We start from the raw sequence: 15,827 nt of genomic DNA, 5'->3' as shown, positions 1-15,827 counted from the left end.
AATATCATCATCCAGAAATTCTATATCTATATCACAATCATTATAGGAGATTTTATTTTAGAAACTCCAGCACTTTTTGACACTGGTGCTGATTCCAGTTGTATTTCTGAGGGACTCATTCCCACCAGATATTTTGAAAAAACAACTGAGAAACTCAGTGCTGCTGAAGGTTCTAAATTAATAATCAAATATAAGATCCCCTCGGCTATTATAAAAAATGATAGTCTTGAAATTGAAACTCCCTTTCTGTTAGTCAGAAATCTAACCCATAAGGTTATTATTGGAACGCCTTTCATAAAAAAGCTCTTCCCTTACAACACTGATGAGAAAGGCATCACTGTCCAACATCTGGGAAAGCCTATTCTTTTTAAATTCTCTAAACCTCCCTTTAGTAAGACTCTGAATATTATATCTTACAAAGAGAAGCAAATCAATTTCCTCAAGGAAGAAATCTCTCACAAAAATATTGAAGTTCAATTACAACAACCCTCTGTCAAATCAAGGATTGAACATATTTTAGAAAATATCCAATCCAACATTTGTTCTGATCTACCTAATGCTTTTTGGGAAAGAAAAAGCCATATGGTTGAACTTCCTTATGAAAAGGATTTTTCTGACAAACAAATCCCAACTAAAGCTAGGCCTATCCAAATGAATGAAGAACTCCTTCAATTTTGCCAAAAAGAAATCAACGATCTTCTGCATAAAAGGTTGATTCGTAGAAGTAAGAGTCCCTGGTCCTGCGCAGCCTTCTATGTCAACAAACAGGCTGAGATAGAACGAGGAACCCCTAGGCTTGTTATCAACTACAAGCCTCTCAATCAAGCTCTTTGTTGGATCAGGTATCCTATCCCCAACAAAAAAGATCTCCTAGCCAGATTACATGACGCTAAGATTTTTTCAAAGTTCGACATGAAGTCTGGATTCTGGCAAATCCAATTACAGGAAAAGGATAAGTATAAAACCGCTTTTACTGTCCCCTTCGGACAATATGAGTGGAATGTCATGCCATTTGGTTTGAAAAATGCCCCTTCAGAATTTCAGAGGATCATGAATGAAATCTTCAATCCTTATTCTAAGTTCACAATTGTTTATATTGATGATGTTCTGATCTTTTCTCAATCCATAGATCAACATTTCAAACATATATATATTTCCACAATCGGCAACCATAAAATTAATCATCTGAGGCAAGACCATGTTAAGTGGATAAGTCTTCCCTAATAAATCATTCTTCATACACACTGTCAAGGAATCAAATCATTTACTAAATGCTGAAGGAATCTAACTTTCTACCAAATACTGAATGAATCCAACTTTCTACCATATTTATTATATCTTATTGCTATATATATATATATATATAGAGAGAGAGAGAGCGAGATTGTAGTGAACTTACTGTATGCCCTGTTTCAAGTACTATTGAATTTTATATTTTAAAAAAATTTAAAAATCAAAACAGGTTTTCAATTTTCTAAATTCAGTTGTAATTTTCAATTAGCAGCAATGATTGTGGTGGAGGGTGTTGCTAAATTTGGTGAAGGGGGCGTTGGAGGGTAAGTGGTGGCTTTGGTTGAGGCAATGGTGGAGATGGTGGTGGGGTTGACAACGTTTGTGGCAGAGGTAAAGGTGTCGACCATGGAGGTGGTGGAGGGTCGTGGTGGTGATGATGTTACTTGTTATTGAGACACTTATAAAAAATATACTATTGAAACTAAAATCATAATCATAAATCATATTTTGTGATTCTAATAAAGGCAGATATTTCCTCTTCTCTCAATGGTATTAAGCTTGGCCAATTTGCTCCTATCATCACATCTACATTGACATTTTCTCAACAGAAAGTAAATGGACATGTACATTGATCATCCTTCAAACCGAAAAAGTTATTGCTTGAAAAACATTCATGAAATATCTTAAACTCCTAAAGAATCAGTGTCTGTTTGGATTTTACACCAAACAGACTTTCACCTGCCTCATAAAGAGATAACGAGTTCCAAAGTGCCGAACGTGGAAGCGTTGACATTGCGCTCAACCAAACACCAAATGCAAAAGCAAACACACCCTTAGTCACTGAGACAATTGTATCTCTCAAGTCTGGAAAGTCAATAAACAAAAATCTAGGCAATTGTTATCAACACAACATGGTCGTTATTCAGATTGAACCATTATAATTCAAATCATCAGACCAAGCATCAAATCATGGATAAAGTAAGTTTGCCATGGAAGGATAGCAGAACACACAACTCTCTACCAAAAATAAAATTTTCAACCAACAAACCCATCACTTATCTAAAAAGGGACCCCAAAAAACCAACGGAAAATTATTCATACATGGCTCCATTTGAACTTCTGAACCATATAAACACCTGGTCTCTAAAATGTAAGGAATAACATAAAAGAAAAAGAATGATGTTGATCCTCTTGATTCAAATGATAAATAAGACAAATTATAGCATGGAATTGCTTAATTACATTTATTACAAATAAAGATAACGAATATTATATCTCAGTTTACACCAGTAGGCACAATATTCATATCCTGATTTATTTAATCACAAAACAACTATTCAGCTTTAATCCACTCATGATAAAAGATCAGGAGAAATGTTGAATCAAATATTATAATGTCTCATCAATGCTGTGCATTACCATCACAGATTTTCCATTCTCAGAGGATAATAAATCAAGAGAAGCACCTACCTCATGAAGGTTTGGGCAGATCATATCCAGAAAATCAGGATCGCCCAGGGGGTGTAAAGTGAGGCAGGAATGCTGAAAATTGAATGAACTTTTCATTGAATAATAGATTCAGGAACAAATGAATTAGCAGTACATTAATGTATATGGAAGAAAAAGGAAAACAAAATTAAATTCTTTTTCCTGTAAACAGTATTGAGTTTGCTGCTGTGCATTGCTATTAAATATTATTGGCCCCTTTCTCATCTCTACAGATTGCATCCTCCGACGAAGAAGTTCCTTTTGACTCCTTCGTTACATCTACGCCTACACTGCACAAATCACCACTAGAGTTGTTCCCACTACTTCTCAATGCATCCCTCTTGAACCATGGTCGATGTATTTTTGAATTATTCCATTTCTGCTGCCTGAAGTACCTCTTTCCCAAATCGTTGGAGCCATCAGCCTTCAACCGCTTCGTATCAGGTTGGTTGCCCTCACCAGGAAGGTTCACGTCATCAGGGTTAGAGCCAGTTGTGCTGGGAATCATATCATCTAAGCAACGATTAACCAGGCCACCGGTATCCCCCTTCTGAACTTCGGCAGGCTGATCAATTGCCATAGCAGTAGTAGTATCAGAAGGTTGAGAGCCTCTGTCAACCCGTGGATATGGGGGTAGTGGAGGAAATGGGTTGAAAGGCAGGCCTGGTGCTGTGAACCAAAACCCTATGGTTTCAGCATGAGGTGTTCCATATTGCTGGGCAACGGACAATGGCATTCCATATGAGACAGGCAAGCGAGAGTTGAATCTCTCTTTTGGACGACCAATAATGAAATCAGACAGAAATCCAGAATGGCTAGCATTTTGCAAAGCAGGATCACCAGAGTTTAATGAAGCATTTAATGGGCGCATTGGATGTGAAAACCCTGGCGGAACATCATCATGAATGCTCTGGCTTTCACTAGTAGAAATAGTACCCGTATCAAAATTTGAATTTGTTTCGGCAGGTTGATCCCATCGGCTTTTGCGCTTGCGTTTTTTTGCCCCATTGTTTTCAACCGTATGTGGAGACACTGTAGAGCTGCCCTCCTGGGCAATACCATCTACTGAAGTTGTCACAAGCATCGACTGCTGACCACAATCATTTGCCTCTGAAGGTCTTGAATCCTGCTCGTGCCTATGATTGTTTGATGCTGAAAATCTGTTACAGTTTAAGCTTCTGTGAGATTCCAACCTGTTATCATCCCTGTCCATATAGCCTGGTTTTCTGACAGATCTGCGAATCCATCTGTCACGGAAGCTTCGAGCAATTTGATGGACCTATATGTGCAAGAAAAAAATGAAAATATTCAAATGCTTAGCAACATAAAACAACAACCGCAGTAGCATTTTCCCACTAGGCCAAAATACAGATATACCCATGGGGTAAAAAAGTCATCTAGTTCTCAACAGCATATTCTGGGAGGTGGTATACACATGACCTAACTATACCAAGATCAATTTACAATGGAAGTGAAGCTAGCACAGTAATACCTGTTTGTCATCATGCTCAGTCAGAGACAGCATTGATTTCCTAAAGCTGAACATAAACCAATTATTAGTAAAGGAATAGAAACTTAAGGGCAACAGCATAAATTTATTAAATTTATACAGAAGAATAGCTAATTAATTAACAGGGAAAAATAATTACATCATCTCTTCAAGTCAGGAAAAAAATGCAACCAATTTAAACAATGGCAGAAAGAAAATACTTGATTTCACCCTCAAGATTTACGACATAAATAAACCACACAAGTAAAAAAAAAAACCTTTCAAGTTAGATCCAACAATAAACAAGCGACATGACTGTGTCTGTGAAAAACATCCCTTCTAATATAGGACGAGCGCATCCACAAGACTGACATCCTCAAACATTTCAAGCACAAGAAGAATACTACATAATTATAGATAATGGCTGAAAAGTGCCACATCAATATACTGCTTCGGAAAAATATGGAATGGGAAAACGTAAGATATAATTTGCATGCTTCCAAGCACTTGAAAAGGTATTATTTTGTAGCTTGTGTCATTCATAGCAAACCAGAAACGTGATGGGGAGAAGTTCGTAATTTAAAGACAAAAATTTACTGCATGATTTTTTTTTACAATTGCTTCAGTAAATTTCGGGAGAAGGTAATACTTTGAAATTTTCTAACCTCTCCATTCCATGACAAGGAGGACCACTATAGATATGTTCAGACGTCAATATATTGTTTGCTGCTAGGAACTCTAAGACCTGTAAAAGAAAATGTGTCAATATTCTCTTAATACTCAGTTCACTTGAAGAAAGAGAGGACAAAGGAAGGAGGAAACCAAAGAAAAGATTAGAATCTACCAAGCTATCAACTTATTGAAGAGTATATGGGGGTAATTTATGCACCTAATCCATAATTATCATATTAAAACTCTTGTATTCTAACATTCAAAATGAATGACTACAAAATTGACCAACATAAATGGAGGGTAAGAAAATGCATTAACATCATGCAAGTGTCAACATACCGCACAAAAGTTACAAAATATATTTTCAAGTTTTAGGTGAACAGTACAAACAGCACCATACCCAAGGCCAAATCATATAATATACAGTGAATTTAATACAAAATTAATGAAAGAATTCCTAATCTTCAGCAAGAGCAATAGTAGCATGTGATGATTAATATTGTTTCCAATGGCTCAGCAAAGCCTCCCCACTTTAGTATAAAAGGAAAGCACACACGTTCCTTTAGATGTAAAAATATACATGAAGTGTCTTCGAAATTAGAGTATTAGACAGTAGGTTACAACGCTTTGGGCGCTCTTCTCCGCTAAAAAAATAAAGAAACATGCCCTATTGTTGTTCCATATGTTTTACTTCAGAACCAAAGTGACCATAGAATCAATGTCTAGAGTACGATCTCACTTAAAGATGGAAAAAATGACAAAATGCAGCTTAGTACAGGGAACAAATTATTGATTCAATGACATGCAGTAATTTAAAATGGACTCAAATAAACATAACCTCTTAGGAATAGTGCAGATAATAAAGAACTAAAACGAGGAATTTCACATCTAAGCACCTTAAGAAGCTTTCGTAGTATTGGAATTTTTTTGAAGTCCAGCCTGTACTGCTTCATTATGTTATGCAACATCTGCAGACCTGAAAGACAATGCTATAGTTACTTTCAGATACAGAAAAAGGTGTCATGAGTTTGCATATCCCATAAATATGTGGGACAAAATTGAATTACATACAAAGCAGATATAGATTACCGTTTTTGTTAATTATATCATTGAGCACGGCTCTAGATTTTGTTTTCAGAAGGGCATCAAGAATCATTGAAAGATCTCGATTGCTGCAATCATAAATTAAATATCCTTTACAAAGTATATACAGGTCCATATCATACGAAAAAGTCCAGTGAAAGCATTGATAACATGTGGTTAATGAAGAAAAATTAAACTAGTGGAGAAACAAATAAGGAAAAGAGAAGCGCACCTTTGAATTCCTTCACCATTGCTTCTATTGCCTGATGCCACAGTGAGAAGCAAAAGCTTCAAGTAGCCTTTAGTGGCATCCTGTAAGAAGAAAAAGATTGAAAGTCAAATGGTGAAAACTGAAAACACGTAACCCATTTAGGCATTTAGGAACAAGTAACGAAGTTGAAGAAATAAAATATGACAGAAGACAAACTATTTCTGATGATTATGCAACAACCATAAAATTAAGATATTGCAGCAGTAGAGATTGACACTTTGCTTTGTTATGTAACAGATATAAACTGTGAGAAAGAACATTAGAGCACCCATTTACACCCAACTTTCCATATAAATGTACCTATTTTGAATATTATTTTGATTGGCTCCAATATAAAGTACTTACTTTTCTTTTGCTTATTCCTCCATCCCCATCTAGCAACTCATTAAGTTTCGCCTGAACTGCAGGAAAGGAAAAGGCTTATCCATTATAAACGGTTTCAATAAACATGACACCAAAATAAATGAAGATAGCCAACCTGCTTCAAACCGTCCATTGGAAGAACCTTCTACAACTTTTTTGTGCTTGGATGACACCTGCAATCGGGTGGCTGTCAGCTCAGCTTTATGACCATTTGCAGGATTAGCACGAACTTTCCCCTTTTTAACTGATCCATTTAGTTGAGGAGTGTCCACAGGCAGGGGTGATTGTGAAAAATCATTCCTGCCTTCGACTATTTCAGACTTGGATTCTCGATTACTACCAGAAGAATCCGATAACACTTTGCTGACAGTTGTATGGGAAGAAGTAGTCTCTAATTTTTTAATGGAAGAAGTTTTGTCTGCACACTCAGATTCAATTGCACAACCTTCTTGTACAGCAGGCAAGGGTTTGCTTGCTGTATCCTCCATTTGTTGAGAAATTTCTTCCATTTGAACAGAAGATGATAACTTGACCTTCAAGTCTTTCACATCAACTGAGCTGTGCAACACGGCAGAAGAGGCAGGGTTCGTAGAACTTTCTTTCTCGGGAGAACCATTTGCATCTTCAGCAGTTGTAGACTTGTCCAATAAATCGCTATCTTTTAACAAATGTCTAGAAGACTTTGTATCCACATTATCAAAGTACCTGGGATCAGGTTCACTCTCCTCAATTTCACCATCTTCAGTGAGCATCACAGGTTCTGGAAATTCTTCATCTGAATCACCTTGAACTATCATTTCATCATCGAGTGGATCACCACCACCTATATAACCACGACAACGAGGAGAACCACAGTAACATTTTTTGGCAGCGGCACCAAAAACCCTTACATAGTTGTAATCAAATGTCAATTCTTCACCCTGGCAAGGTGGTGGGAAAAAAAATCAGTTTGGGAGAGAATAATAGTTGTACAAGCTTACAGCTCAAAGAACACATTTAGCATATATGTTGCATTCCAAATTCATGAGGTAAGCAAATAGGACCTCTAAGTCCTCCATACTGACAACACAAGCCTTCTAAACCACCCCTTCTCTAATAACAGTGTAAAATTATTTCATCAATAATCTCACAAGTATAAAGAAATAAACATATCTAGAGAATTCAAAATGATCCATTTCATAAATTCCATGAAGTGTTCGCGACAATGTTCACAAATGATTCTAGACAGGCAATGATTTTAAATAAATTTGCAAAACAAGCATTAAGCAAATACTGTTTATTTCTTTTGAAGAAAAAATTAAGAATAATATAACAAAGCATAACATGGGTACTAATTAGCATGGGTCTAGGACTCCAGGACAAAAAAAACTACATATCCAATTTGTCAGAACGAGGAATGCGCAAACAACTTGACTCTACAAGCAAAAAACGAGATATGTCTCACAACCCTTAATCACCCAGCCTTCTGTTCAATTAAGCATTTCTATGAATAAGCCTGGCTCAAATGGCCAAATATTCATGCATTTCATCTGTGTAGTCTAGTCGCAAAATTAAATTAAACAGATTCCCATTTTTCTGCAGTTAATAATCATAGTAATCATAATAATCAAAATACATAACAGACATGCAAAGAGGAAAATAAATTGATGTTGCTGTTTCATAAAGTCAAAATCACAATCAATTTGAAACAGAGCAGCAAAATAATTCCACAATACAAAACTACTAGATTTGGTGAAATCAATAAATAAATATACACATGAAAGTAATAAGTGGAGGCTGAAAGCACACCTTCTTAATTTTCTTCAATGCAAACAGTCCAATACAGATTTCCCCATTCACCATCCACTGTTCATGAAAAAGGATAGAACAGAAGGTCAGTGTCAGTGAGGTGAAAACAAGAGAATAATTCAGTGCTCCAGTCACTAACATGTACAAAATATTAAAATGGCATAAACAATATGTTCTGGAAAAGCAAACACTCACATTTCCTATTATAAGGAAGCTAATACACATAGTTATACCATATGTTCAGATACATGCGATGTGTAATTGTTGTAATATATATACCAATGGCAAGAATATAGCTCCCAACAAAAATGCCAAAAAAATGCTTCTTTAATATCATCACCTTACTTTATAAACCACAAAAAATGGAGGCAATAATATGTTCACCTTTTCTGTCCGGCAGTTAGGTTCACAACTATGATTGATGAAACGCCCCAAGTTTCCTTTTGCACTTGCATCTATCACCTGTAAGTAAAGAGATGTGAATGGAAAACAGAAGTGAATTCCTATCACAATATAAATTTTTTCCATTTACTATTTTCTTTGAAGGAAAGGGAAGAGGAGAGAATTTCCATTGCATATGCACTTTAAGAAGTGGCTACATTACAACTACTCTATTAATGAAAATATTATGCGATGTAATCCACAACATAAGATAAGTAAATCCCTGCAGTTTCCAGGCAACAAAGGTGCTCAACACCACTAAAAGTAACAAATTGAAGATTTTTTCTTTGATCAAAAACAAATATAGTTGTTCCTATTTAAGCATGCAGACATAGGTTTAAGTTATACCTCACTGCCATTCAAGGTCATAAAATAGAAATGTCTATGGCCCTTCAAAGCATACTCTCTTTGCCGTGCCTCATAAGCATGCATATCAAGCACCTGTTTGAAACATAAATAAGGTATTACGTACATAATCCAATAGATACAGGACCCAACCTACTAAGAGTCTAAGACTACTCCTTGTTCTAGATTGAGTGGTTTTACGAGGACCAAACCCAACTTAGGCTATATCCACTATTACTATATGTCTATATGTTAAATTTAATAATCAAAACCATGTTGTTAGTCCATAATGGAGCCCAAGCCTGGAATTTCACATGTGGAACTGCATTAGAGATCAACACAACATTTACTATTCAGCTAAAAGCTTAATATTTTTTTCACGGCTCTTTGCCACTATTTAGCCAGCAATTCCAAAATAGGTAGGTCAAACATATGGCAGTGGTCAACTCAAACTAAATCAGTCCACTCCTAACTTATTGCAAATAAGTCAATTGGTTAGCAGCATTACGCCAGATTGTATTTTCTTTTTCTGTAGTAAGAAGAAAATATAAGAGGATGAGGATCCAAAAACAATATCATAGGGTTACAAAATGAGGAAGAATAGAGTTGACCAATGCAATTCTAACTTGTTTAGATTGACTTTGTTAAAGATAATGTTAATTCTTCCTTCCCCTAAAATTTCAGCTAAACTTCAGAACCAAACCACATAAATGATTACAAAATTTTGGGATTTAGGCTGCAAAGGTCAATAATTCATGTCGTAAATCATAATAAAATAGTAAGTAAAATTGTGAAATCAGAATAGGGATAAAAACGAAGAATAGCATAGTCCGTGTCACCTCTCCCACATATTCAATAAGAAACTGGCCTTTAGATACATCCTCAACTGCCTTCAGTCCATAACCTTTTCTCCCACTTTTAAACCACCTCAGGCTGGCATACTTGCGTTTTTGGAACTGAAATCAAACATGTGAATTTGAATTACAACCATGCCCTTTCGTAAAAAGACCTGATACTAGTATAGTTTAAATATTAAAATTAATTAGCGCATAAACCTGCTGATTGGAACAACGCCCCCCACATGGGCAGGTTCCTTGCACACATTCAATGTTAAGCATCCGGTTTAGACATTCATCCCCACAGCCCGACTTGCCTTCTTGAGATGGCTTGCAATGGCAGACCATTATCTACAAGTCCAGAGGTACAATGAATAAGGGACATAAAATTGATGTGCAAATTCGTAAATTCCCAAAGCTGAATCCATCATGATTATATGTAAAACTTCACCCAAATTTAAAAAAAAAAAAATCAATGACTGTGTATACTACAAACAACATGGAACTCAATCAAAATATCAAATAATGTACTATAACAATTATATGTGATAATGTAACAAGCATAAAGTTAGAACAATCCAGAACCTCGTCAATAGTCTGAGTTTTACGGCTACGATGCAGAAACTCATTGGTGAAAATACGGGTAAAGGTTGATTGCTGGGGAACTGCGAGGTGTGAAGAAAAGTAAACATCACAAATAAGGAAGATTAAATGTCAGTCCTAAATGGCTGAAAAAGTTTAGCTTCAAGGATAGGTTTTTATTTAATTTGAATGAGAAGAAAAAACTTTCTAGCTAGAATTACATACCCAGAGGCGGTCGATATTCCAATTCCTTATAGTTTTTAGAGCGTTCATACACATCTTCTTCACCAGAGCCCTCTGATAATCCCAACTCTGCATTAATCTCTGCATTTGACTTTTCTTGTGGGATAGCACAGTCAGCAAAGGCTTTATCACTGCTGTCTTTACATGTCCTTGAAAAGAAAATCACCCACGACAAGATGCAAATCATTAAAATATGGACAGGGCATTTGCTTTAGATACCTTTGTATGTACGGACTTAATAAGATTGATATAATTAACTACAATCAATTAATTACTAAGTCTATTATGAAAAACATCTGTCTTTAAACAAACCCCGAGTCCTAACATATGTGTGCATGCTTATATCATATTCTGCCTATTCAGCTTCTAATCAAGAATTATATGGAAATGATAACAATATGAGAAGAAAAAAAACATTGTATACCAGGTGCAGTTAGTTGCATCTATCTGGTCAGCTAGCGCAGCTGGAATACGCCGCCACTTGTGACAATTATCACAACTCACCCATGCATTACGCGGTGATAGGGGCTGCTCTCCCAAACCACCACCATGCAGCATGTCCAAATTAGATAAATTGACTGATGAGATATTGTCACTGGCATCAATGTTTCCAGCAGCATCCATCTTGTGATTTCCAACTACATCTGCTGTTGTAATATCAAAAATGTTAATAAATCCCATTTCTTTTTAATTGCAACCAAGTAAGATTAAGAAATAATACTACAAGCAAGATTTATAGTCATGAAGGACACAAGGTCTGTAAGAGTTGAATCCAAAATGCAAATAATAGTAACACATTATGGTGCAGTCTATTTGACATTAAACAAAAACACTACCTGGATGTGGGTGATCTTCCGCTTCACACTTAACTTTGAGAGAGAGACCTTCTCCTTTAACTTCACTCTTACAAATTGGCTTGTTCTGTTTCTCCTTGCAGCTAGAAGTTGTCCTTTTCCTGCTCGTCGACTCAGAAGCTTTAGATTTGGCCTTGCCAACTTTACTAGTCAGACTTTTTGGTAGTTTCCGCCGCATGGATTTTGCAGAAGACAGCAAATTCTCAGAACCATGGGGTTCTGAAAATCCATGATCAATAGATGGTATCCAAGCTGCCTTGACTTCCATTTGACCTTCAACTTTCAAAGCCTCAGTGGAGCCTCCAAGTTCAATCACTCCAGCAAGGGGCAATGATTCTGTGGACAATTCCCTATTGTTCAAAGATTTGCTTATCTCAGTGGAAGTAGGCAATTCCAAAGAGTTAACTGCATCACTGCAATTCTTCTTACATCTGTGATTCTTAGAATGCTTAGCTCTATTTTTTCCTGGTGGATCTTGTGATCCGTCTTCAGTGATACAATTACCCAAACGAATAAGCTTGTCTTTCTTCTTCCTTCTCTTACTGATGGTAACATCTAAATTAGAATTGAACTCCTTTGAAGAACCTAAATCAGAGTGATGTACATCTTCTTCATGTCTTTCCCCAACCTGAACTTCCAGAACTGAATTGATAACTTCTGAATCAGGTGAAGTTCCCGGATCCATAACCTTAATATCGATTGGCTTAACCAATGCTTCAACCAACTTTTCAGGAAGAACTGTGAGACATGGTTCCTCCGCACCTCCATCTGACTTCTCCATTCTTTCTGTATTTTCTAAGTGGCCATTTGCAATTTGTCCATCTAGAACAAGACCATTTTTATCCTGGTCATTTGTTAAAGATTCTAGATTGCTCAAAGCTACCACTTCAGAAAATTTATCTTCAGCATTGCTGGCTACTCTCTGTGAACCGGAATCAGACCCCAAGTAGGCAGCAGAAGCCAAGCCACCAACAGCCTCTGGAGTCAAGACATTTGAGCAACTTAAATCAATTTCTTTTCCAAACTTTATCTTTAGACGAACGCGAGTAGATGAAGTTGATACAGGTTGCTTCTGCACTAAACTCAATGAACTGGAACTTGCACCGCTCTTAATCGCTCTGCCATTTTGACGTTTGCTTCTAGGCTTCCCCAATTCCCGGCACATGGCTTCACTGACCTCAAGCTCATTATCTTTCTGAAAAAATTGTTTGATGTTCCCAAGCAATCCCCAGATAGAAGAACGAGCTGGTTTGGATAAACAACTTCTTTTCTTTCTAGCAGAATCTAAGTTTATCTTCATGCCCTCGCCTGGATGTATAACACTGACTTTGTTCTTGCATTTTCTTGAAGCCTTTTTGGTTGGTGTCTTACGACCAGATTTGGTCCTCCGAGTGTTCCCTAGAGAAGGTAACTGTTCACTTTCAATGATACAATCAACTTCAACAGCTTCTTTTCCTACACTATTTGTCTGTCCAGGATTGTCTACAACACGATTATCATTGATGTAAACATCATCACTTTTAGAAAGAAGATCAGGCACATCCTTCGAAGAGATATTAGTGATTAAAACAGCAGAGGGCTGACCTGACTCTGGATAAAATGTTTTCTTACAGGTAGAGTCAGCAGCTCCCTCTGCAGAATAGTTATTCAATTCACAAGAATTATCTTCTATTTGCAGTATACCATTCTTCATTTCACTCCCCGGACCCAGCAAGGTAGGCTCACAAAGTGAATGAACTACAGGTGAGCTCCCTAAGGTCCTTTGCGAATTAACGGTGATTTCATTATCAATAGCAGCTTCAATCTTTTCCTCACAGGTACTATTCCAATCCGCTCCATCGTTCTGAGCACATAGCTCATCACTTGTGCTCTCTACTTCTGTATCTCTATGTAATACACCTGACGGAACTTCCATACCCTCCTGTGAAGGAGATATCTTCCAGCAAGCATCGACTTCTATTCCATCTAAAGCATCACAAAGCGAATCAACCACAGGTGAGCCCCCTAAGGTCCTATACGAATCAACAGTGGTTTCATTATCAATAACAGCTTCAATCTTTTCCTCACAGGTACTATTCAAATCCACTCCATCTTTCTGAGCACATAGCTCATCACTAGTGCTCTCTACTTTTGTATTTCTATATGATACACCTGACAGAACTTCCATACCCTGTGAAGGAGACATCTGCCTGCAAGCATCAATTTCCATTCCGTCTGAAGCATCACATTTTTCCACAACCATTGACAAGGTATCTTCATTTCTCATAACTTCCCCTGGCTCATTTTTCTGGTTGCAATCAACTAGTATGTCAGCCATGGATTCTGATTCCAAAGACACTTCAGAATGCCTGAAATCAAACACACCATTGAAAGCATCAGCGAGTAAATCAGCAACATCGTTGTTCCCTTCCATTACTGCTGAATCATCTACAGCTGAGGGTAAAATGCTGCTCATATCATCCCTCTCATCACCCTGTTGAGTGCACTCCTTCTGCAAATTATTTGTGGTCATGGACTCAGATGGCAGCTCAAAGTTGACTTCATCTCCAAAATCATCTTCTGAGCACAGCTCACCACCTTTTAGACAGGAAACTTCAACATCCCCATTCTCCAAGCAATTCTGACAACCATCTTCAGCGGTTTTATCTGACCTCAACACATCAGCATTTTCACATCCATCTGCCAAAGCATCCCTGGACCCCTCAGCAGCAGCGCTTTTCTCTGACCTCAACACATCAGCATTCTCACATCCATCAGCCAAAGCATCCCTGGACCCCTCAGCAGCATCAACAAGACTCGCAGAACCCACATGCTCCCCTCCCACACAACCATCAGTCATACCAGGTAAGTCAACATTCGACCCCAACACATCACAAGCTTCTTCCGAACACGACTCCTGCACAGAACAACCTAACGGCGTCGGAACCTCCGGACACAAACTCTTTGCAATACCAGACCCGCCTGAGGGATCATCACCGATCGCAGATTCCCCACACGAGCCCATCTCAATCACAACAAACAAACCATTCAAAAATCAAGCACACTGCAACTAACCCTTCACTCTCTGATTACCAAAACCAAATAATCACCCCCACAAAAAACAACAAAATCCACCACCAAAGCTAGCACAATGTATCACCCAATACCTCACAATTAAAACAAACCAAACAACACTACCTCATCATAGCCCAGAAAAAAAAAAAACCCTAGAAAGTTGCAGCATTATCCAGAGACCCTCTGCACAGAAAGAGAAGACAAAAAAAAAATTCAACGATTGAAAAAAACAAAAAAACAAAACCCTACTTTGAGAAATTACACACAATAATGCAGAAGAAAACACGGGTTCCTAGATGAAAATAAATATAATAATATGGAGAAAATTGAAAACAAAAATGAAAAGTTGAAGAGCGAGTAGATTGAAGATACCTGTGTTGGTTCGGATGCGTGAGATTGAGGATAAGGAGAAGCAACAATGGTGTTCTCGATAGTGAAAATTACAATAAAAATTATTCCTTTCTCTCTGGGTCGATGAGAGAGAGAGAGAGAGAGAGAGAGAGATGGTTGGTGAAGTTGTCAACGAAAACAAAAATAAAATCGAAGAAGAAATCAGAAAAACAAACAAACACGATTTGATTTATTAAGAAAAGGAAGAGGAATTGTATCAGACTTCAACGAAGGAGGTTTTTTTATAAATAAAAATAATTGAGTTTTTTTTTAAGTTTTTAACTAGACTTTACTGTGACCTAAATTCAATGTGGATTAGGATCAGATTAGAACTTTTTTACTTTTTTACCCTTCAAAGGTTTTCTCACTTTTTTTACTTGTACTCTTGTAGTCCTCAAAACACCTCAGGCGTCAGGTATTTTTTTGGGCATTAGTTTTAACATTTCCCTTATTAATCTTACACCCTCATTTTTTCCTAAATTTTCTTAATACTCCCTCTTATAAACCAATAATGCTAACCTAATAATCAGATATGCATCTCTCACTCACTCCTTCTCTCACAAACTTTGATCTCTCTCACCCACACCCACCACTCAAGAGCAACGTAACCACCCACCACGCTGCTGACCCACCATGTCGCCGACTCAAGGGTGTGAAACCCAATTCATTTTCACACTCAAGAGTGTGAAACCGTT

The 15,827-nt window shown here is 37.2% G+C and overlaps 1 protein-coding gene across 3 annotated transcripts; it reads right to left on the bottom strand.

The window, feature by feature from the left end:
- Positions 1-2,773: 2,773 nt before the first annotated feature.
- Positions 2,774-15,317, bottom strand: LOC130739068 (histone-lysine N-methyltransferase ASHH2). Of its 3 annotated transcripts, none has more exons than XM_057591294.1 (18): positions 15,115-15,311; positions 11,671-14,925; positions 11,259-11,481; positions 10,817-10,983; positions 10,595-10,674; positions 10,229-10,360; positions 10,013-10,129; positions 9,177-9,269; positions 8,772-8,849; positions 8,388-8,444; positions 6,715-7,519; positions 6,582-6,637; positions 6,198-6,277; positions 5,972-6,054; positions 5,779-5,858; positions 4,876-4,955; positions 4,214-4,259; positions 2,774-4,000 (listed from the first exon to the last, which is right to left on the bottom strand). In XM_057591294.1, exons 2-18 carry the CDS (start codon positions 14,690-14,692, stop codon positions 2,921-2,923), a joined length of 6,279 nt encoding a protein of 2,092 aa, XP_057447277.1. In that variant the 5' UTR covers positions 14,693-14,925; positions 15,115-15,311; the 3' UTR covers positions 2,774-2,920. The 3 variants fall into 3 exon arrangements, 2 of the variants coding, with proteins under 2 accessions (XP_057447277.1, XP_057447286.1); XM_057591303.1 differs by having other exon boundaries at positions 11,259-11,478; XR_009019759.1 differs by lacking the exons at positions 2,774-4,000; positions 4,214-4,259 and having other exon boundaries at positions 4,889-4,955; positions 5,779-5,850; positions 15,115-15,317.
- Between the last annotated feature and the right edge of the window lie 510 nt (positions 15,318-15,827).

The sequence above is a fragment of the Lotus japonicus genome, chromosome 1 (assembly GCF_012489685.1).
Source record: "Lotus japonicus ecotype B-129 chromosome 1, LjGifu_v1.2".
Classification (NCBI taxonomy): Eukaryota; Viridiplantae; Streptophyta; class Magnoliopsida; order Fabales; family Fabaceae; genus Lotus; species Lotus japonicus.
Note: the sequence above shows the minus strand (reverse complement) of the source record. Positions and strands in the feature narration are given on the sequence as shown.

Bases quoted from the DNA above. Each gene is read 5' to 3' on its own strand.
- LOC130739068 (XM_057591294.1), bottom strand. From the start codon at position 14,692: ATGGGCTCGTGTGGGGAATCTGCGATCGGTGATGATCCCTCAGGCGGG. The intron at 10,361-10,594 runs GTTCTGGATTGT...CTGGACTTGTAG, and splicing joins AAACTCAGACTATTGACGAG to ATAATGGTCTGCCATTGCAA. The intron at 8,850-9,176 runs GTATAACTTAAA...CTTTACTTACAG, and splicing joins TGACCTTGAATGGCAGTGAG to GTGATAGATGCAAGTGCAAA.